The following is a 22,646-nucleotide window of genomic DNA, read 5'->3' as shown; positions in this document are numbered from 1 at the left end:
AATGCCCTAGATCAGATCCCCAGGCAACCAAGGCTTCAGGAGATTTGTTCTTCTGAGTGATTCTTCAAACAGGAACTGGGAACATGAAACAAATAGCTCTACTAAAAGGATATAATTCAAGAACACACAACAAAAAATAGTTAATACCACTCCAAGACAACATGCAAAAGAAGAAGAACTCCATAGGACTCTCATACCTTACATTAAAGGTATCTCTGAATGAGTAGCAGAGATGACCTAAAAATACAAACTTATCGCCACCTTCAAACCCATTAACCAAATCCATAATCAGTTACTCTCTCCAAAGTCTTCATGCAGTCTGTCATGCTATGGGCAAACAGGAAGATCAGGCAGTAAACATATTTAGAATGTCAAGATGATATCATTCTCATCAAACAGCACAAAACTTTAATCTTACACCATGTTTGGTCTTTCATCAAAAATCTTACAATTATGGATCTGGGATATGACATGCATAATGCCATAGAACATGACAACAGCACCTAGCATTGTTTTGTTCCAATGCATATAGAATAATTAATATAACAGTTTTATCTAGTCAATTATTCATCATCATCATCATCATCATCATCAAATTCCTGCCATGTACCCTCAAGGGGTGTACAGGATATGACAGTACTACATGAAAAAATTACATCATTACTAACTTCCTATCTACAATTTTCCTCCAAATCAGTCTGTTACTTGTCAAGACTCCAACATTATCAGATCTTATATTTCTATCGTCTAAGGCACTTTGTACCGTATCAATCCACCTATATCTTGGTCTACCTCTGGGTCGTTTTCCTGCCAACCTGGCAGAGAACACTTGTTTTGCTAATCTTACCTCTCCCATTCTATTTAAGTGACCATACCATCTGAGATTAGCTCTGCTAACGCATTCCTGGATGCTGACAATGTCAAGTTCTTTCCTAATATCCTCATTTTTAATATGATATTGCCATTGATGCCATCTGTTCACGCCTCTAATCTTTCTCAGGACTCTCTGCGGTCTCCAGTCTTTGGTCAAGTGTTTTACTTCTGACCCAGCTCTCAGATCCATAAGTTAAAATTCGTTTGAACACAGTCTTGTATACAGCTAATTTAGTGTTCCGACTAATTTCTTTCTTATTCCATATGAATTTATTCAATTGACTTCCCACGATACCAGCTTTGCTGATTCTGTTGTCTATTTCTATATTTAGTTTACCATCTTCAGTAAAAATTGTGCCTAAGTAGCTGAAATGTTTTACTTGTTCCACAGGTTCTCCATTCACAACACAGTTGACATTTTCAATGATTCTGCCTATTTTCAGGGTCTTTGTCTTTTTATTGCTGACCTTCATACCATATCTATTACAACAGCTATTCAATTTAGTCAGAGAATCTTGCAGACTTGTAGCGGATTTATTTAGAAGTATAACATCATCCGCATAAAGCAAAGAGCTGACATTAACATCTCCAATTTTGATATCAGGTTTAATACCACATTCCTTCATAATGTGATCCATATAGATAATGAATAACAGAGGGGATAATGTACATCCTTGTCTCACACCAGATTTAACATTAAACCATCTTCCTGTACTTCCTTCAATTCTAACTGCTGACTCACAACTCAAATAAAGACTAAGTATTGCTTGATATAATGCCCCATTGACACCATATAACTGCAGCGTATTGAATAGCTTCTCTCTTGGCACCTTGTCATATGCCTTTTCCAAATCGACAAAACTTAAATACAGATCTTTGTTATATTCCCATGCTTTTTCGACTATTTGTCGTAAAGTGAAGATCTGATCCTGACAGCCTCTATTTGGCCTGAATCCAGCTTGTTCTTCACCAAGCTTTTCTTCCACAATTCTTCTCAACCGTTTCTCAAGTATACTTGCATAGATCTTGCCAGGAACACTCAGTAGGGAAATGCCTCTGTAATTCTCACATTCAGTTTTATTTCCCTTTTTATATATGGGTACTATGAGAGCTCTACTCCAATCATCGGGAATTCGTCCCTCTGTCCAGGCTTTCTGAACTATGCAGTGCAGCCACTGTAAGACTCTTATACCACCATACTTCAGCATTTCTGGTCGAATATCATCTACTCCTGCTGCCTTTCCACATTTCAAGCCTTTGATGGCTTTTTTGAGTCAATTATTCATATGTACTAATTGTGAAGTTCTGATAACATCTGCTCTTGCGAAACTCGTTGGGTTATATTGTTTATTTTATTAAACCTGTTAATAAAACTGTTTAGAAACATGTGGTCTCAATACTGAAAATTAACTGAAGATATTATAATGTAAATTCAGTTTCCCGAAAAATGGCAAATTTGGCTTGTCATTTTTTCATGTTGTTGCAGTATATAGTTGTATGAATGCAAAAATTTTATTTTATAAAATCTTTGTATCCATTGTTAAGAATTTTAATAAGGAGGGATAAATTTTATTATCAGTGTCATCATCGAGCAATAATAAAATTATCATTTAATGTCAGTGGACTGCATGATATGTTTAGAGTGGATGATGTAAAGCTAGGAAGGATTACTTGATATAATACCAATATTGTGGTTTTGCAGGATTATCTGAATAAGCTAGAAAGATGGTTAAATGATTCCAGTTTATTATTGTTAATTATAAGGTTTTGAACATTGGGATCTCCAGACATGAATCTGCATAATCTATTTATGGAATTTACTGGAGGAGTAATTTGGAATTCATTGGATATATTATAAAGATGGGAGACTCAACAAACTGCTAATAACACTATTTCACACACTCACATACACATGTATGTGCATTGTTGCTTATCAGTTGGGGTATTTTTTTTTTTTTTTTTTTTCACTAAAATCAAAATTTGTACGCACTGATTTTTTTTTTCTCTTTCATTTTCTGTAATGATCATATATTCTGTTTACTGACTGAAAAGTTTAATAGTAAGTGAACAAATTGTTAATTCCCTCTTTTTGTTCTAATACTAACTGTAGACAGTGCAGCTAAGGTACTAATCATGTTTAACACAAAGTGCTTTTTGTGTCTCCCATGCTAGTGTCGTGACGGACCTTTTCCGTCGTGTTCTAAATCTATCTAGTCTCAAGTCACTTTTATGAATAATATAACTAATTACGAAATGATCACCGATCCAAAAGTAGGGAAATTTATATTTATACTGCGCCACCCTATTCTCAGATTAGTCTATATAAATAGTAGGATCAGTTCTAAATTAAGTTAGCAGTCATCTCATTAGGCCGAATCATCTATCATCATTTTTACTTGGGGTTCCCGCAAGATTCGAATGTTTATGAACGGTGCAATAATAAGGAATTCAGGCAAACACAATATTTAGATCAACAAAATAAAACATTTAATATATGATATGGTTAACAAATACAAGAACTCTATTTTAAAATGGAACTATACAATTAACTTAACACATCTTCTTAGGCCACTGATACTAATTCAATGTTCTAACTTTCATATACTATTCACAGTCTCAAAAACACAAATCTTCTTATCTCAAGTTAATATAACAATTTCACATTTAATTCAGTCTTCACAAATCTATCAGCTCAATGTTTATATTCACAGCAGGCAATAAACTACGTAAGCTATATTCCAAGCAAATATATTCCCGGACCTTGAGCATCGGAGATATATTACAGTTAATGCTAGAATAGAGAAACTTATACAACTACTCTTACCAGACAAATTCTTCAATACATCAAATTATTGAGAGAGCACTTACGAATTAACTTAATTAACATTAGCGGAACACACATAACAAATATTCTCCATAGTTTAAATTGTATTACTGTAAGTCGCACTTCACTGTTCCAAACAACAGTAATTAGGTACTAATATCTTTTCCTGTTCACTTTTCTCCAAGTAATCAATATAACCTTTTCCTAGGGCAACATAGAATTTAATCGTAATCCAGATTAACTGGAACTAATCAGAATTTTCGCATTGACTGTCCAGTTTCCTTTTATCTGATTACGGCATCAACCTTTCTTCATAATAACAGCAGATTTCGCTTATAACATTAAACTTTGTGTTTCACTACTTATAGGTTCACTTCCGAACACTATACTCATAAATTTCTGCCCTCAAGGTTTTATAATCTTGGTTCCGCAAAACTCTCTCCTCACTCGCTTAATAATAATTCCTCTCCCTTCCCTATCTTATCTATGACCTTCCTTCTCTTCCTCCCTATCTATCTATATATGACCTTCACTCCCACCTTACGTTCGAACGCCACGCTCTACTCCACTCGTGGTTGTTTACGCGTGCGTTTCCATGACAATAGACTAAGTGTAAACATTTCGCCAATGTAATGTATGCTATATTACTGCTACATGAGTGATTACATAACATTAAATATTTCACAAATAAGAACAATATAATATTTAAGCTATTTCTTCAACTTTTTGATTACGTATACAGTTAAATATAAAATAACACTTTACGTTACACCATATATATTTAGTTATATAAAATTCTAAACATATTATTATTTTATAAGTTAATAGCAGGTCAGGTTTTAAATAAATTTTTAATTAGTAATTCTTATTTAAGGAATAATAAACAATTTTATATAAACCATGATTAATATTTAATAAGCAATGTTAAATGTGAATGAAAAATAATAAATTACATAACATAGTTTCATTCACAATTTAACACTAGAAAGGTTATAAACCTATAGTATATACTGTGGGCAGCTAAGGATTTTTTTTTTTTAATTTTTTATTATTTTATATACCAAGATTTAAACCTTTTTATATTATTATTATTATTATTTGACACTTCCAGGGATCCAAGGACTCATCAAGGGAAGGGCACGTACTCTACAACTTCGTCTCCACCATTCAGTCACCAACTGACCGCAACTACATCAATGCCATCTACCACCGACCACCATTGGTATTTCCACAGACAATTACAAACATCCATGCCAATGGCGGGATTCGAACCCGCAGCCATTTGGCTGGAGAGCGAATACGCTATCTACTCGGCCAACCAGGCCGGCATATCTTACCTCAAAATATTTTAAAATTTTCCTTTTATATAAGTGCTATGAGAAAAAGCTTATTCTGATGTTTTGTTCCTAAACAATGAAAAAATTCTAAGAAATCTTTTTTTTCCCTCTTAAACTAACTTAGTTTAAGAGGGAAAAATGCTCAAATAACAGCTGTTCTTGTGCTCTTGTTTCAAGTTTATATCAGTATATGTAATTAATTAATTTCAATTATTTAATTACATATATAGTGGAACCTCGGTTGTTGAATGCCTCTGTTCTCAAACAATTCAGTTCCCGAACATATTTTCGGAACAAAAAACGCCCCGGTTTCCGAACAGGTAAACGGCTACCATGTGCTCCACTTGCTGAGCTGTAAGGTGGGAAAGCATCAGTTACATGGCAGCCTTCGTTCAGTGCAGACACCTGCTCGAATTTGCATTGAGTTTTCTTGATTTTCTTTGTGTTTTGTTGTTGTTTTTTCATAAATTTTTATTAATTAAGCCACCATGGGGCTGCAGAAGAATAGTGATAACAGCAAAGCCAAAAGAAAAGTTGTTAGAACCACCATGATAGAGATGAAAAAAGAAATCATATCCAAACATGAAAATGGCATTCGTGTCTCAGATCTTGTATGCAGTTCGGTATGGCGAAATCAACGATCTGTACAGTACTCAAAAATAAAGAGGCGATCAATTTTCATTATGTTTGTATACGATCTTATGCATGAAGTACTGTTGTAAAGGTTTAAATAAACAATCATCTGTTGTTCGGGAACGGATTAATCCATTTTATATTAGTTCTTATGGGAAATTGGTTTCAGTTTTCGAACAATTCGGTTTCCCAACAGCCTTCGGGAACGAATTAAGTTCGACAACTGAGGTTCCACTGTACTGATATAAACCAATGTCACTTTTATAGATTTGTTGATCTATAAAAGTGAAGTGTAGCATATGGTTTATTTCACACTAGGAATGCTGTATGTTGAAAGTAAAATAAAAGCATAAGTTTTGTCAAATTAGGCATGTTGTTTATACCATGTGAACAGCAAGAGTTAGCAGTGGAGAAAATCCAAGGGCAGACCATTCATGTGCAACAACTAACTTTTTAATTGAAAGAGCTAGAAACACATACACACACACACAGAGAGAGAGAAAAACTTCCTGTGTGAAAGTAGGTAATATAAAATAATCATAGGCACATATAAATGCCACCGTTGATATAATGTGTACACAGCTTTCCATGTACTTCTAGATCCAATGTTCTTGCACATCAAGGCCCTTCCATCACATGCTGCTTAGAATAATTATGTCTAAGTAATTCTATAAACTCATTTTCCCTTGTCTTGTATTCTCTCTCTCTCCTTCCTCCAGTTTTTATCTGCATCATTCATAATGATAGTTCTCCTTGTATCCATAAGATTTATCTCTTTATACAGTTTTCAATCCACTTCAGATGATCTTGTCCCTAGCCTCACCATTGTATATTTTATCATTTCAACCTCTATCTTACACCAAACAGTCCTAAACCCATTTCTTATATTTATTTATACCACTATCACCATCTCTGGAGATTTATACTCTGATAAGCTCAGTCATTAGTAGTTTTCCTCCTGCCTTTCTTATCTTGTTTGTCCTTTGAATAAATTAAACTCATCACATTCTATTTCTGTAATGATATCTTTCTCCATCGTCCAAGTCGTATTATTGGCTAGAATTAATCTTTAGGCTCAACTAGTGCTGACTCCTCACTTTTATTCCTGATAATTCTGGCATTAATGTATATTCATAACACTGACTACTAGGCTGTTGAGTTGAATGTTCAGGGAACTTTAAAACATGACTAGTTGAGATAGAAAGCTGGAATTGAAGAAATCATTCCCTTCTTCCTAACATCAATTCTATTTCATTCTATGTTTCCTGAATTAAAATTGCCCACAATGATCATTTTCATGTTATTCACTAAACTAGTTTGTCTAAACATCTTTGTCATCACCAACCATATTTTCAGTTTATTAACAAGTTATGAATTTATTTTTTTTGTAGGTCTGGGAAGTTTACTTGGAATTGGAATGGTTTCTCCTAATGTAGCATTTACCACCATGATGACTACCTTTGGCTTAGCAGGAATTGTAGGTAAGTTTTGTTGAGATATCGTAACATGTTTATTAAATTTTCAAAATGTAATTTCATAGTACTTGAAGAATAAAGGATCCTTTGATAATTTAACATATTTAGTACAGTTTTCTACAGTTATTAAGATCCCAAACCAGAGAAATAGAAACAATACAAAAACAAAATCAGGAGCAATTTAATATAGAACTGTTACAACAAGATAGTATCAGAGAACTATATCAAAGAACAAATCATACAAAGAAAATAAATGAAGATACAGATATAGAAAATGAATAGAAAAACATTAAACAAATAGTAAAACAAGCAGCACATGAAACCATAGGAACAAAAACTGTGAAGAAAAAGGAAAGGTCTAAGAACCTGGAACCCAGAAATGGATTCTTTAATAAGAAAGAAAAAAGAAATCTACCTTAAATGGTTAAATGACAGAACCATAGGAAATGAAATAGAATATAAAAGAATCAGAGCAATAACGAGAAGAGAAACCAGGAAAATCAGAAGACAAGACTGGGAAAAATTTGTATCAAGATTAGAGCATGACATAAATGGAGTTCAACTAAAGAGCTATAAAATCATTAAAAAAATGGCTCAAGAAACAAAGGATAATCTATAATTAGAAGCTTCCTCCACAAAAGAATGGACTAATCACTACACTCAGCTTCTAAACAGTAATAATCAAATTGAAATAAAACAAGTAATAAATCAAGAAACAAATGAAGAACTAATACAATTAAATCATCTAAAGAAAATATTTTCCTTCAACAAACAAACTATTTTTCATCCATGATGGGAGAATATTTTCAACACCTGACAGACTGCCACAAAAACCTTTGGTTTGCAGATAAAAGCCTATAATCTGTAGAGATTGCGATATATAACATAGCTGAGTTGCCACTAACACACTTCCACTGGAGCAGTCTTACATACTGCCATGTAGATTTTATTCCAGCAGATTGCCAAAAATTTCCACACTCTCCTGTTGTCTACCAGCAGCTCTTTGATGCTCATAGAATTGAATACTCTGACTTTGTGCCTGTCAGAGAATATGTAGCTTTTCAGCTGAGCTGTATGCAATAGAACCTCTGATGCGATGCATCAGATTACATCACTACTAAAGGTGCATAAATTATTCAGACTCACAAAGTTCTCTTCAGGCAATATGACTTCTAGAGCTACAGAAACAGCAACTACTCTCTCGAATCCAACACCTGCTCTTTCAATTATGGACGCTACACTTTGAAGTATGCTTCTGCTGGATTCCAAGCTCTGTTGGCATTAAGGGAAATGAGACTCCAGATCCTGCAGCTAGGTCAGCTTGTTTCTCAGGCATTCACCATTTGCCTCTACCATACACAGATTACAGGCAGAATATCAGACCAAAACTTCTATCCCAGTGGCTGTTAGCTTGGAAGAGAGACTGATAATCAGCTCCATCATTTAAGCCTGAAATTAAACTATGGCAGTCTGGCCTATGCAGGGTTTGAACAGAGGAAGTTCTTGTTTGGCTGTGCATAGGTCATAGCCATCTTGCACGCTTCTTCCTGTTGAGGGGTGGTGATATGCCTTTGTGTGAGTTTTGTGATTCAAGACTTATCCATCATTCATGTTTTAATCGACGTCTCTCATTTTACTAACATGCATCGTCATTATTTTAGCCACTTTTATAATCTGAGTGTATGTACTCAGGCAGATTTTAACAGACTCATTGACTGTCACCCTTGGTTTTTAAATATTCACAGTATTAATCTTTACCATCTCATATAACTTATACTTAATTAGGTTAACTTATTGTAAATGTGTGTTTCAATAAGGAAATACCATGTGTAGGCATATTTAAATAAATTATAATACTGGAATAAACTCATGTAAAAATGTTGTTTTATTAGCATAATTTTCATCTAAGGCATCTTCAATACAAAAGCTAATCGAAATCAGAATAATAACTGACAGTTCCAATAGGTACCGCCTGGATGGCTGGTGTAAGATAGCTAAAAAAGGTCATTAAATTTCCTAACTTATTAAAAAAAATAAATAAATAAATAAATAATTAATTAATTAAAATAACATGTGTGTGTGTGTGTGTGTGTGTGTGTGTGTGTGTGTGTGTGTGTGTGTGTGTATGTATATACAATTAAAAAATAACAAAAATAATGATAATAATAATATAATAAAATAAAATATAGTTTGGAAAGATTAGGTGATTTAAAAAGTACTATCTCCCACGAAGGAATAGACATAGACCATTGGATATGTTTAAGTTAGGAGAGTGAAGTAAAGTTTCGCATGTTTCTTTATAAAGTTGTTTAATGAGGAACCTATTTTTGTGAAGGACTCTTGTCTTGTTCCAGTGAACTCTATGCCTAATGTTGATAGCATACTCTGCAAGTCCAGACGGTTCAGTCTGGACTTGCGGAGCTTGCTATCAAGGTATTGAATATAAGACTTGTGTTCTTCTTTTATTCTAGCCGAATAAAAGCAGATATTCCTATTTGTCTGAAATTAGATAACCCACAAGAGCAAGGAACCTGGTAGACACCTGGATAATTGAGATTAGGAAGCTTGTCCTGATGGGACGAAATGCAACAAAAATATTTAGTGGTTAAACTTTACTTCACTCCTATAACTTAGATGGATCCGATGGTCTACATCTATTCCCATCGTACTAGATGGTACTTTTTGGATCAGCTGATCTTTCCTAACTTTATTTTATTTTTATTTTTTTATTGTGTTCATATGTGTGTGTGTTATTTTAATTATTTATTAATTTATTTAGGGGTGCTTAAGGGTCAAAGCTGTATAACTGAGAGGAGACCTCCGCACAGCCTTTAAAGGAATGCGGAGAACCGACCAGGGCTTCTGACCTAATGTCCAATCCTCACCTTCTCGTGGTGCACCCTGTTGGGTATCTACTTGGATACTGAAGGAACGAGGATGGGCTGGCAATTTGGGATTTAGCCGACCAAATTGTATTCTTATTGGTTAAACCAAAATAAAAAATGGTGGTACAACATGACAAAATTTAATGCCGGCTGGGGTGTCGCCCGGTTACACAAGGCCCCCCGTTGTTTTCGCCAGGGAACCAGGGTGAACAGCGAAAAGTCAGCTACTGGAACAAATTTGAAAACACACACCAACTCAACATCACCAGAGTTAAAGATTGGTACTATCAAAATAAGAAGCTGAATGGCAAAGAAATGGAGCTAGCTGAGGAATTAGATAAGTACCAGATCGACATTATAGAGTGACTGAAACAAAAAAGACAAAAACTGGTGAGATCTTTCTGAGCAATAAATACAAAATGTTATATTCAGGCAATGACAACCAAGGAAAAGGAGTAGCCATAGTATTCAACACAAAATATGAGGCTAATCTTCTTGAATGGCAGTCAGTCTCAAGTAGAGTAATGTGGGCAAATATGAGAATGGAGAACTGGACAATGAGACTTATTTGTGCCTATGGTTCCACACAGAAGGTTCTACCTTAGTAGAACCTTCTGTGTGTGGTAGAAGTGAAGGAATATTTTGAGGCTTTAGAAAAAGCAACTGACACAATGAAAAAGGAAAAGTTGGAAAAGGACAGAGGGACGAATTCCTGATGATTGGAGTAGAGCTCTAATAGTACCCATATATAAAAAAGGGAAATAAAACTGAATGTGAGAATTACAGAGATATTTCCCTACTGAGTGTTCCTGGCAAGATCTATGCAAGTATACTTGAGAAATGGTTGAGAAGAATTGTGGAAGAAAAGGTGGGTGAAGAACAAGCTGGATTCGGGCCAAATAGAGGCTCTCAGGATCAGATCTTCACTTTACGACAAATAGTCGAGAAAGCATAGGAATATAACAATGAATTGTATTTACGTTTTGTCGATTTGGAAAAGGCATAGGACAAGGTGCCAAGAGAGAAGCTATTCAATACACTACAGTTATATGGTGTCAATGGGGCATTATATCAAGAAATACTTAGTCTTTATTTGAGTAGTAAGTTAACAGTTAGATGAAGGAAGTACTGGAAGATGGTTTAATGTTAAATCTGGTGTGAAACAAGGTTGTACATTATCCCTTCTGTTATTCATTATCTATATGGATCACATTATGAAGGAAAGTGGTATTAAACATGATATCAAAATTGGAGATCTTAATGTCAGCTATTTGCTTTATGCGGATGATGTTATACTTCTAAATAAATCTGCTACAAGGCTGCAAGATTCTCTGACTAAATTGAATAACTGTTGTAATAGATATGGTATGAAGGTCAGCAATAAAAAGACAAAGACAATGAAAATAGGCAGAATCATTGAAAATGTCAACTGTGTTGTGAACGGGGAACCTGTGGAACAAGTAAAATATTTCGGCTCCTTAGGCACAGTTTTTAGTGAAGATGGTAAATTAAATATGGAAATAGACAACAGAATCAATATAGCTGGTATGGTAGGAAGTCAATTGAATAAATTCATATGGATTTTTATGAACACTGTATAAAAGACAGTGTTCAAACCAGTTTTAACTTATGGATCTGAGAGCTGGGTCAGAAGTAAAACACTTGACCAAAGACTAGAGACCGCAGATATGCGATTCCTGAGAAAGATTAGAGGCATGAACAGATGGCATCAATGGCAATATCATATTAAAAAGGAGGATATTAGGAAAGAACTTGACATTGTCAGCATCCAGGAATGCGTTAGCAGAGCTAATCTCAGGTGTTATGGTCACTTAAACAGAATGGGCGAAGAAAGATTAGCAAAAAAAGTGTTCTCTGCCAGGTTGGCAGCAAAACGACCCAGAGGAAGACCAAGATATTGGTGGATTGATACGGTACAAAGTGCCTTAGACGATAGAAATATAAGATCTGATAATTATAATATTGGAGTCTTGACAAGTAACAGAATGATTTGGAGGAAAATTGTAGATAGGAAGTTAGTAATGATGTAATTTTTTTCATGTAATACTATCATATCCTGCACACCCCTTGAGGGTACATGGCAGGAATTTGATGATGATGATGAAAGAAAATATTGGAAAAACTAAAAAATAGAAAAAGCTACATGAGAAGATGGAATAAATTCAGAACTATACGAATACAGCTCTAAACCTATTCAATTACAATTAATTAAATTTCTGAACAGAATATGAGAAGAAGGAAACATCCCACAAGAATGGAAGACAGCAATAGTGATAAACATAAAAAAGTTCAAAAAAGGAAATAAAAAGGACTGCAGAAACTACAGAGGAATATCCTTATTAAATACATGCTATAAAATGTATCTAGATTAATTAAAAGTAAATTAACACCATGGGCCAAGAAATTATTGGAGAAGAACAATGTGGCTTTAAGAAAGGAAGATCCTGCACTGATCCCACATTTACACTCAAAAGAAATTATAGAAAAAAGAATAGAATTTAACCTGGCAACATGTATATGCCTTCCTAGATTATGAGAAAGCATATGATCAAATCAACAGAACAAAATTAATCAATATACTGTATGAATTGAAAGCTCCACCTCAAACCACAAAAGCAATAGCAAATACAATGGAAGAAAGCTATATTAAAATTAATAAATGAAACAACCGAAAAAATTAAAACTAATATAGGTCTCATTCAAGGAAGTGGATTATCATAATACTCGTCAATATATATATATATATATATATATATATATGGAAAAAATTCAAGAGAATGGAGGAAAAACAAAATCATAGGAATTAAAATAGGAAACAATAGAACAATATGACATGAAAATCTCAATAAATAAAACGAAATCAATAGCATTTCAAGGTAAAGAAATTTAAAGATGCAAACTAGTCATCCTCAACAAAGTAATAGTATAAGTGAACTAATTTAAATATCTAGGAAATTACATAAGCCTCAATGGAGGAATTGACATTACATATAAAAACCAAAAATTCCTAGCAGTCAATGCAACTTTGAATAGACACTTCAGTAAACAGATGTCTAGAACAACCCAACTAAAACTATATAAAATAATAGCCAAACCAATTCTGAAATATGGCAGTGAAACATGGACTTGGGGAGAACGAGATAAAAGAAGTGGAAGCTGCAGAAATGAAGTTCCTAAGACTGCTCGCAAGCTATAAAAGAATAGACAAGATAAGAAATAAGAAAACAGTTATCCATAATTAACATAACAGAAGACATCACAAATTATAGAAATAATGAATGAGAACAGATGGCCAAATATTGCTTCGAAATATAAACCAAAGGGACACCGATCAAGAGGAAGACCCAGGAGGAGATGGGCAGAAGACTTTTTAAACCCTTGAAAACTTACAGGTAAACAATTGCCTGATACGTAAGCCAAGAAGAAGAAAGAAGGAGTACAGTTTTCATGTCATAATTGATTTAATTATAATATTTATGCGTGTTTGTTTACTGTGAGTGTGGTGTAGTGTGCTTAATTTTGTGGTTTTCAAAGCTTTTATTTTGTTGTATTGTATGCTGGATTGTGTGTCATGACACCAATGTTTCTATATAAAATATAGATAAGAAATACAAACATATAATAAAATATATATGAAATAATGACAGGCAATTTCAAAATGTATGATTTTGTTTGTTGCAGCATATGCAAAGTGTATGCACTTTGTAGAATGAGAGAGTTATGAAAAGAGGATGAAACTGGAAAGCATGTTTCTCATAAAAGTTTTATAAGCAAATGCCAGAAGTGTGAAGAGAGTAAGAAGAATGATAGTGGTGAGTTGAAAGATGAAATGCTCGAAAATGCTATTGGCGAAGTTAGTGTTACAAGTATGAGTGACTGTAAGAATGAAATGTTAGAAAATGAAGAGAATGACCAAATGATAATGGAAAGTGCACTTACGTAGTGCTCTCCACAGAACAAAACATGATTGAGTAGTTGGAGAAATGCCTGGGGGGATGGTAGGTATATGACATAGAAGTGAAAGAAGGTGCAGAGAAAGAAGGGTATGAAAGTGCAAAAGAGTAAGAATAAGGATAGAATCTATGGTGATTCATTGAAAAGAAGAGTGCTTCAGGAGAATATGACAAAATCTTATTCTCCTTGTGCCAAGATTAAGGTTATTAGTGATGCTCTAAGGATGCAGAGAGAGTAAAGGTGTAAGAGGTGTTTATTTTGGCTGATATAAATGACTTTAGCAGGTGACAAGTGTCAGAAAATATGAAAGAGTTACATGTGAGAAAGTAAAAGTTGTGAGTCTATGTGAGAAAATATGAAAGAGTTACATGTGAAAAAAAAAAAAGAAGACTGAGAAAGTAAAAGTAGCGAGTCTCTTGCCACAGTATGATGGTGGTGAGCCGAGATGGAGCTATGATCATGAATGTATCGGTGTGCAGATTGTAATATCCTGCCATCTCCTTAACGTCTTAACACCTCAATGTCCTATCATGATCAAGTTACTTGACATCATATAAACCTAATTTATGCTGTGATTGGTTGGCAAATTCTGTCTTAAGATACAAGGAATCTATGTCTGTGACTGCGTTCTGGGAAGAAAAATCCTCCCAGATCTTGAATCACATCCATTTCTTGGAGCACAACTCCACAATTGTCTAATCTGAAAGTCTATTCCAATCTTCCTGAAGACAGTTAACATCAGCAGTGCTCCTTATAATTCTCTCCCAATCTTGCATCACCAGACAGCTGAAGATCCCCTGCAGTATTGTGAACAAATAAATTAAACAGCAGGAACCTAAGAACAGAACCCTGAATCACATCACTAGTTACCTCCCCTCCCCACCCCATTTTATTTATTTATTTTGTAGACACTGCTCTATTATACATGGTATTGTTCATAGAGAAATCTTCAATTCATTCAATCAATCTCGTATCCATTCACAACTGTGTCAATCTGTCATTTGGTAATTTATCAAAAGCCTTTGCAAAGTCCAAAAATATTACTGTATATGAATTTCCCTTATCCAAACCATTTGTTGCTTTATTGTGAAATGCAAGTAGATCGCTAGAATAGAATGTACCTCATAAACCCATACCAACTATCATAGAGAATCCTATATCCATCAACCAAGTCCTGAATTCTCTTTCTAACGAAGTTTTCCAGTACCTTGGTTACAACATATACAGGCTCAATCTATAAGTGGAGGCATCTATCCTAGAACCATGCTTGCAGAGTTGTACTATGTTGCCTTCTTTCCTTTCCTTAGGAAAACTTTTCCCAATGCATCACTTTCAATAAATAGCTAACTCCTTTGCATATTCTTTAAAAATACATGATGTCATCCATTTCCTCATCCTTATTAACATCTGACCTAACCACTTGATACACATCTGATTCTTTTGATATGATAGAAAGAGTGCTCAGTAAATGTGCTAGCATGGTTTGCAAAGTGATTAATGTACCTGCCATAGACATGGATATTTGGGATTGTCTTTAGATGGGAGATGAATTTCATTACCTAGTGCAAAATCATTATCTCTTATTAGAGGCCTGAAGTAGCATGAAAAAAAAAAAGTTCTACATTCAGTCTCTCTAGCGGGATTTCCAGATTATGCAAAAATATGTAAGAATACATGAAAAAAAAAAAAAAAAAAGTAAACAGTGAAAAAAAACTTAGTCTTCCCACGATATTAATGTCGTAGGTTTACAGCCTTTTGCAGATGGGAATTGCACACACATACACACACAAAAAAAAAAAATAAATAAATAATTCCACTACTTCCTTTTCCATGATCAAGCTACTAATTTAACTATCAATCACCAGTGTGACCTTTCTATAATTATTCTTCCTATTGCTTGTCATACAGTGGAAGAATTCTCTTGAATTATCTTTGGCCTGACTGACCAATTTCCTCTCATACTTCACTTTTCTTTCTTTACCATGCTTGTCACATTTCTTGCTTGCACATCATGTTATGCATCTGATCACTACTGATTTATACCTACTCCATAGCATCTTCTTTTGCTATACTGCTTGCCAGATTTCATTTCACTGTTCATTCATTACACTCTTTCTCTATTTATTTGAATAACTCTTTGTATACAGCTGTGTAATGCCTGGTCAGTTGTTGCTTCCTGATCAATTTCCATTCTCTGTCAACCTCCTTTGATAGTAACCTTTTTCTCTTTGACCACCTCCCAAACTTCTTGAACACTCACCAACAGGCATTGGAGTTTTATACCTCATTTGCAACTATATCCTGTTAGGATATCACCAAATTGAATACCCTTGCCACTTAAGATAGTTATCCCGATCCTTCCACATTCCTGTAATAAAAATCTTCCATTAGGATCACATTTTTTATATGCCCAACCAGCTTGTATAAACATTTCACAATCAGTTCTTTCTGCATCATTAACAAGGAAATTCTATATCTTTGTTTCTATTCCCAACAATATATTATCCTCAGACAGCGAGTTTCACCAATACTAGTTGTCTTTGGACATACCAACTCTGTCAGTGTGACAAAATCAGCTTTCTTAATATTCAAACAACATTCCCACTCTCTTTGAGGCCATTCCACTCACACCAATTGTTCTTACTCAAGCTACTAAGGCCCCACTTTTATGCATTCTGTCCCTCTTCCCTACCCTAATCACTTTCCTCTGTCCTTTCATAACCCCCTTGCTGCTGTGTGTTCTCAAGAAACAGCAATTGCTCTTAATGTCAAGCCTATTCAAATGCAATCCATCACCCTTAAACCATTCTAACTACATAACTATTTTTCCTTCAAAATATACTGTAAATGTAAGCTCTTCTTGGTAACTCACTCAACCTATAAACTTATCCAGCTTTCCTTTACTGAGGATATCCTTCATCCAGCAATTTTCAGTTTTGTATCCTTTGAAATTACAGTAGTACCAAATGAGATAACTTCTGTAACTTCTTCTCCACCTTTTCATGGCCTGATCACTATTTCCATTCTCCTGACCTGACATCTGCTCTGATCAAATAATAATTCTAATTGAAATGATGGCCATCATCCCATATTCTGCACAAAATCTCCAACTATCCAGGCTTGGTTCTTCAACAGATGTTCCAAATAGCTCAAGACAAAACATTTGAGCTCTGCAGTTGGTTGTCAGTACAGCTAGTAACTACTATTTAAAAAAAAAAAAAAAAAAAAAAAAGACTTTGATGAGACACATACTGCCTCAGCATCTCATCCTCTTGTTAGAGCAGTTGGACACAACTTCTGTTAATTCAAGTTTTCATCTGTTTTTCTCTCTCTCTCTTCCAGTTGGTATCTTCATAGTAACGATTCAAAACTAAGGCTGACTTTCTGGCATTCTCCTCCAACTACTCCTTCATAGATGACCATAGCAGATTATCTCCCACTATACTAAGAATGCCTTTCTGCATGGTTCAGAATTAACATCCATCCTGTATTATTATTATTATTATTATTATGATATCTACTCTTCCACATTGAAGCAGTGCATTCAAGAAATAAAATAAAATAAAAATAAAAATAACTAAAAAAAAAAAGTCCATACCATATATGGACTTGTGGATATTCCTTCTAGCATAGGATGAAACAAATATAAATGTTTTTTCATAATTAAATTCATCCAATGTATTGTAGCATAAATGACAGGTTGTGAGTTTGTCCTACTGTAGGCATGTTTGTAAAAGCCTGCTCTGGACAAGCTTATATATCTCCTTGAGTTTATAAGGCTTTTTTTTTTTTTAATAAAAAAAAAAAAAGGTTTCACTGACAGAGTTAGTGAAACTGCTGGCTTCACCTATCAGTTGACAAATCATAGCAAAAACATTCTGATTCCTTTGCTACCAGCAATACACTGAATGCTTGATGCATTTAAGGACTATACCGAATTCAGTATAGTCTTTAAATGCACCAAGTTCATTTCGATGCAATCATTTATCAATTGCCTTGATGCAACCTGTTTGCATATCAGTTCATTATTAGTCCAATCTGATTAAGTGAAAATGCAGTCATTGATTTGATGCTTTTAGATGCATAATGTTGATTCTCGTAGACAGGCTTATACGTTGGTTATGCATTATTAAAACATTTAAGGAATAGAACATCGTAGTTAAGGATATAAATTAAATTAAACTTTAATAAATATTTTCCGATATTTCGGCAACGTCACGTTGCCATTTTCTAAAGGAACTTACAAAAAAGTTATGTGCACGTAGGCACCACAACACAGAAACTGGGAATGAAGAGATGAAGCTATTGTTCTCCTAACAGTCCTGATGGTGCCCTCTAGCGGGCTAAGTAGATGTTCTTGGCCGTTGGGCTGAAGGTCTGCAGATGTAGGCCTCCCAAATTTGGGGCAGTCGCATACAACCAAATTTGTTGAGGTTTGGAGAATTTCTTAGGGCTGAGGCTGATTCCATAAAGAGTCTTTCAAATTTGTATTTGCTACGGTATATCACTGTAGCTTTCTTCCACCGTATTCTGTGGCGTGTATCCAGAGCATGGTCCGCAAGCCCAGAAGGACTGTATTTGTGAAAACGGATGTAGTCCTTGTGTTCTGAAATTCTGATATTCGCTGTCCTGCCTGTTTGGCCAAAGTAAGACAGTTTACAACTGCAAGGGACCTGGTAAACACCAGGTAGGTCTAGGGCAAGTGGTTGGTCTTTAGTGGAGCGGATAAGGGATGCCAATTTTCTGTAAGGTTTGTAACAGGAGGTCAGGTCATGCTTTTTTAAGATAATCTTTTCCGAGGATTTTCCACCAAAAACCAACATATCAAACAAGGAATATAAAGCTCTACAGGAAATGAAGAATAATAAAGAATTAGTTATCACCAAAGCAGATAAGGGAAATGCAACTGTAGTTGCATTTCCCTTATCCACTTTGGTGAGCTGAATGCTCTTCTATTAGATCGGGCCACTTACCTCCCTATCAATTACAATCCCACCAACTCTCAAATTAGAAAACTTCACAGGCTCCTTAAGAGAGTCACTTCTTGGCCTGTAGAAGTTACCAACAGATTAAAGCCGTTTAACTCTATACCCCCCCCCCCCGTATTTACGGACTCCCAAAAATACACAAAGAAAATGTGCCATTACATCCCATAGTGGATGGCATTGATTCCTCCACATACAAATTAGCTAAACATTTGGCCAAAGAGCTCACACACTATACTGGCAACACACCATCACACATAAAAAACTCAGCCCATTTCAAAGCCAGCATAGAAAACCTTACACTCCAACATACTGACATAATGGTCAGCTTTGATGTGTCCTCTTTATTTACAAATGTCCCACTCAAGGGAACTTTAGAGCTAATCCAAGCTAAATTTTCTCCTGACATCTCAGCCTTATTTCAGTTCACAATGAACTCAGGCTATTTCGTTTGGCAGGGAAAATTCTACAAACAAATAGAGGGGACAGCCATGGGTTCACCACTCTCCCCACCCTTGGCCAATTTCTTTATGGAGACCTTTGAAGAAAAAGCCTTAGCCTCTGTCCCACAAAAACTAACCATATGGCTTCGCTACATTGATGATGTGTTCGCTATTTGGCCACATGGCTCTGAAACACTTCTTAACACACTTAAACAACCAACACCCCAGAATCAAATTCACTCTGGAAAAAGAGTAAAACAACAGCCTCCCTTTCCTAGACACACTAGTCACCTGCAGCCTAATGGATCCTTGGTTTTCTCAGTTTACAGAAAACCCACCCATACAGGCAGATACATTCACCAACAATCCCACCACCACCCCCCTCACAACAATATGGAGTAGTGAAAACACTATACAACAGGGCTAAACTAATCTGTTCAAACGACTTGGCCCTAAACACTGAACTAAATCACATCCTCAACACTTTCTCAGCCAATGGCTACCCCCCCAAAAAAATCCAAAAAATATTAGAACCTACAAACCACAGATCCCCCCCCCCCCACACACACACACACAACAAGGATTACTCTAAATCCATCACCATTCCCTACGTCCGAGGCACCTCGGAAAAGATTACCAAAATCTTAAAAAAGCATGACCTGACCTCCTGTTACAAACCTTACAGAAAATTGGCATCCCTTATCCGCTCCACTAAAGACCAACCACTTCCCCTAGACCCACCTGGTGTTTACCAGGTCCCTTGCAGTTGTAAACTGTCTTACTTTGGCCAAACAGGCAGGACAGCGAATATCAGAATTTCAGAACACAAGGACTACATCCGTTTTCACAAATACAGTCCTTCTGGGCTTGCGGACCATGCTCTGGATACACGCCACAGAATACGGTGGAAGAAAGCTACAGTGATACACCGTAGCAAATACAAATTTGAAAGACTCTTTATGGAATCAGCCTCAGCCCTAAGAAATTCTCCAAACCTCAATAAATTTGGTTGTATGCGACTGCTCCAAATTTGGGAAGCCTACATTTGCAGACCTTCAGCCCAACGGCCAAGAACACCTACTTAGCCCGCTAGAGGGCACCATCAGGACTGTTAGGAGAACAATAGCTTCATCTCTTCATTCCCAGTTTCTGTGTTGTAGTGCCTATGTGCACGTAACTTTTTTGTAACGGTACACAATAAATAACGGAAAGTGAGTTTTTTCCGTTATTTATTGTGTACCGATATGTCTACTCACGGTTTACCTCTTTTAAAACTTATAACTTTTTTGTAAGTTCCTTTAGAAAATGGCAACGTGACGTTGCCGAAATATCAGAAAATATTTATTAAAGTTTAATTTAATTTATATCCTTAACTACGTTGTTCTATTCCTTAAGTGTTTTAATAGATGCATAAATATACATCTATTTTCATAGCCATATAAAGTAAATGCTGTGGAGCCACTCCACTTTTCAATAGCATTCAGTTGTCATCATATATGACTTAACATGCAACCATCTTTAAATTTGCAAAGTTTCCAGGATAGATGGCAGGGATGGATAATTTTTCAGTGTGCTCATCAAATAAAAGGCAAAATGAATTTTCTTACTCATTCAGTGCAATACACAGAAAAGTATAATCTTTTAACAATGAAGTTTGTTTCTCTGCCACCAGTGCTTCATTATGCTGAATGAAGGTACTGGATTTCTGGTAGTGAGCAGATACTAATCCCTCTTGGATGATACTCTCCCTCTCCTTCCATGTACAGACAAATTGCCATTAGGTTTTTGAAGTAGTAAATGATCCAAAACTGGAAGGCAATAATTAAATTCATTGTTCAAGTGAACTGGGTTCCAGGGTACAAAAGGATCATGCTTTTATAATCTGTGTGTAGTTGTCTTTAGGCTATTTCCACTTGTTTATATAATTTATTATAGCATGAAAGACAACCTGCATGAATTGTAAACTCAAATCTAATTAAGAGTGTCTGGGGAGAAGCTCTGCTGTATCCAGGCTAATCAGGATGTTGAGATTGCTGGCTTGGTTTGTAGAGGGAATGATATCTGTACAACCTAGAGAATCTTTAGTTTCTGTAGCAGGGTTTCCAGATTATTTAACCAATAACAAATCTATTGTACTATGGTGATATTGGTGAACAAACCGTTCATGGGGATTGATACTTATTAAAATCAATAAGAGGTCATCAGTCTTATTTTAAAAGCCTTGGTTTTTTTTTTTTTTAAGTAGATGTGCACTATCAGGAATACTGTTATAATAAAGTGATGCATTCTAATGAACTACAGAAAAGATCCAGCCCAAGTAGAACCACTACTATTTTAAGCTTTCTGATAGTGAACTGACTTATCACAAACGATGTTACAATTTATGTCACAAAATACAGCTGTTGTGAATAATTCTTTTTTATTATTGTTATTATACAAAACATGCATGGAACACACTGCTGGAACAATGAAGCAATAACTGATATATTGCAGAAAAGGAAAGACCAGGCATCAAACTTAGTGATAGTTGTGGCACAATTGACTTAGTTGGAGAGTAAAAGAATGTTGATAGAGAATTGAGAAAGTTGTTACAGCAAGTAAAGAAGAATAATGTTGTAGGCATATTGCCCAGATATGACAACAATGAATTGAGAAGGAGAGCAGAGATAATGAATGGTAAGATGGCTGAGTTGTGTTAGGAAAGGGGATTCAGTTTTGTAAATATGTGGAATGATTTTGAAGGGAAGTGGGAATGGTTTAAAGCTGATGGATTACATTTGAATTGGTTTGGTGTTGGACATTTAGAAAGTCTCTTGTTTTCTGAGGAGTCAAGAAGTTAATGTAGTAAATGATCAGCGTCTACTTATGAAGCAGGATAGCACAAATAAACAAATTGTACGACAGGAGGAAGATAGATATGAGGTTGAGGATGCGGTTGTAGCAGCATAAGATGATGGAATGCATAAAGGTGAGGATGAGAAAGATTTGAATGGAAATCAGAGTCAGGATCAGGGAAATGGGAGTGTCAGACTGAAGAGAGAGGTGTGTTATAGCAGCTAGAATAGAGAATGTTGGTGCTGGTGGAATAGCCTCAAACACACAGGGATTGTTATGTTTATACACAAATGTAAGGAATATTCGAAACAAGAGAGCTGAGCTTGCGGCATTGATTGAGTCAATATGGCCAAAGATAATTGGAATAAGTGAATCTTGGTT

The 22,646-nt window shown here is 35.3% G+C and overlaps 1 protein-coding gene across 1 annotated transcript in view; it reads left to right on the top strand.

The window, feature by feature from the left end:
• Positions 1–22,646, top strand: part of LOC150107468 (NAD(P) transhydrogenase, mitochondrial-like) — a 326,339-nt gene that overhangs the window by 208,934 nt on the left and 94,759 nt on the right. The window contains exon 7 of the mRNA XM_090391890.1: positions 7,059–7,148. Within this exon, the coding sequence (XP_090248016.1) occupies positions 7,059–7,148 (90 nt within the window). The remainder of the gene's footprint in view (positions 1–7,058; positions 7,149–22,646) is intronic.

This window comes from Typopeltis vanoorti, chromosome 4 (genome assembly GCF_054136105.1).
Source record: "Typopeltis vanoorti isolate ZY-2024b chromosome 4, IOZ_Tvanoo_1.0, whole genome shotgun sequence".
In the NCBI taxonomy this organism is placed as follows: domain Eukaryota; kingdom Metazoa; phylum Arthropoda; class Arachnida; order Uropygi; family Thelyphonidae; genus Typopeltis; species Typopeltis vanoorti.
This window is presented reverse-complemented; position numbering and strand designations above follow the sequence as displayed.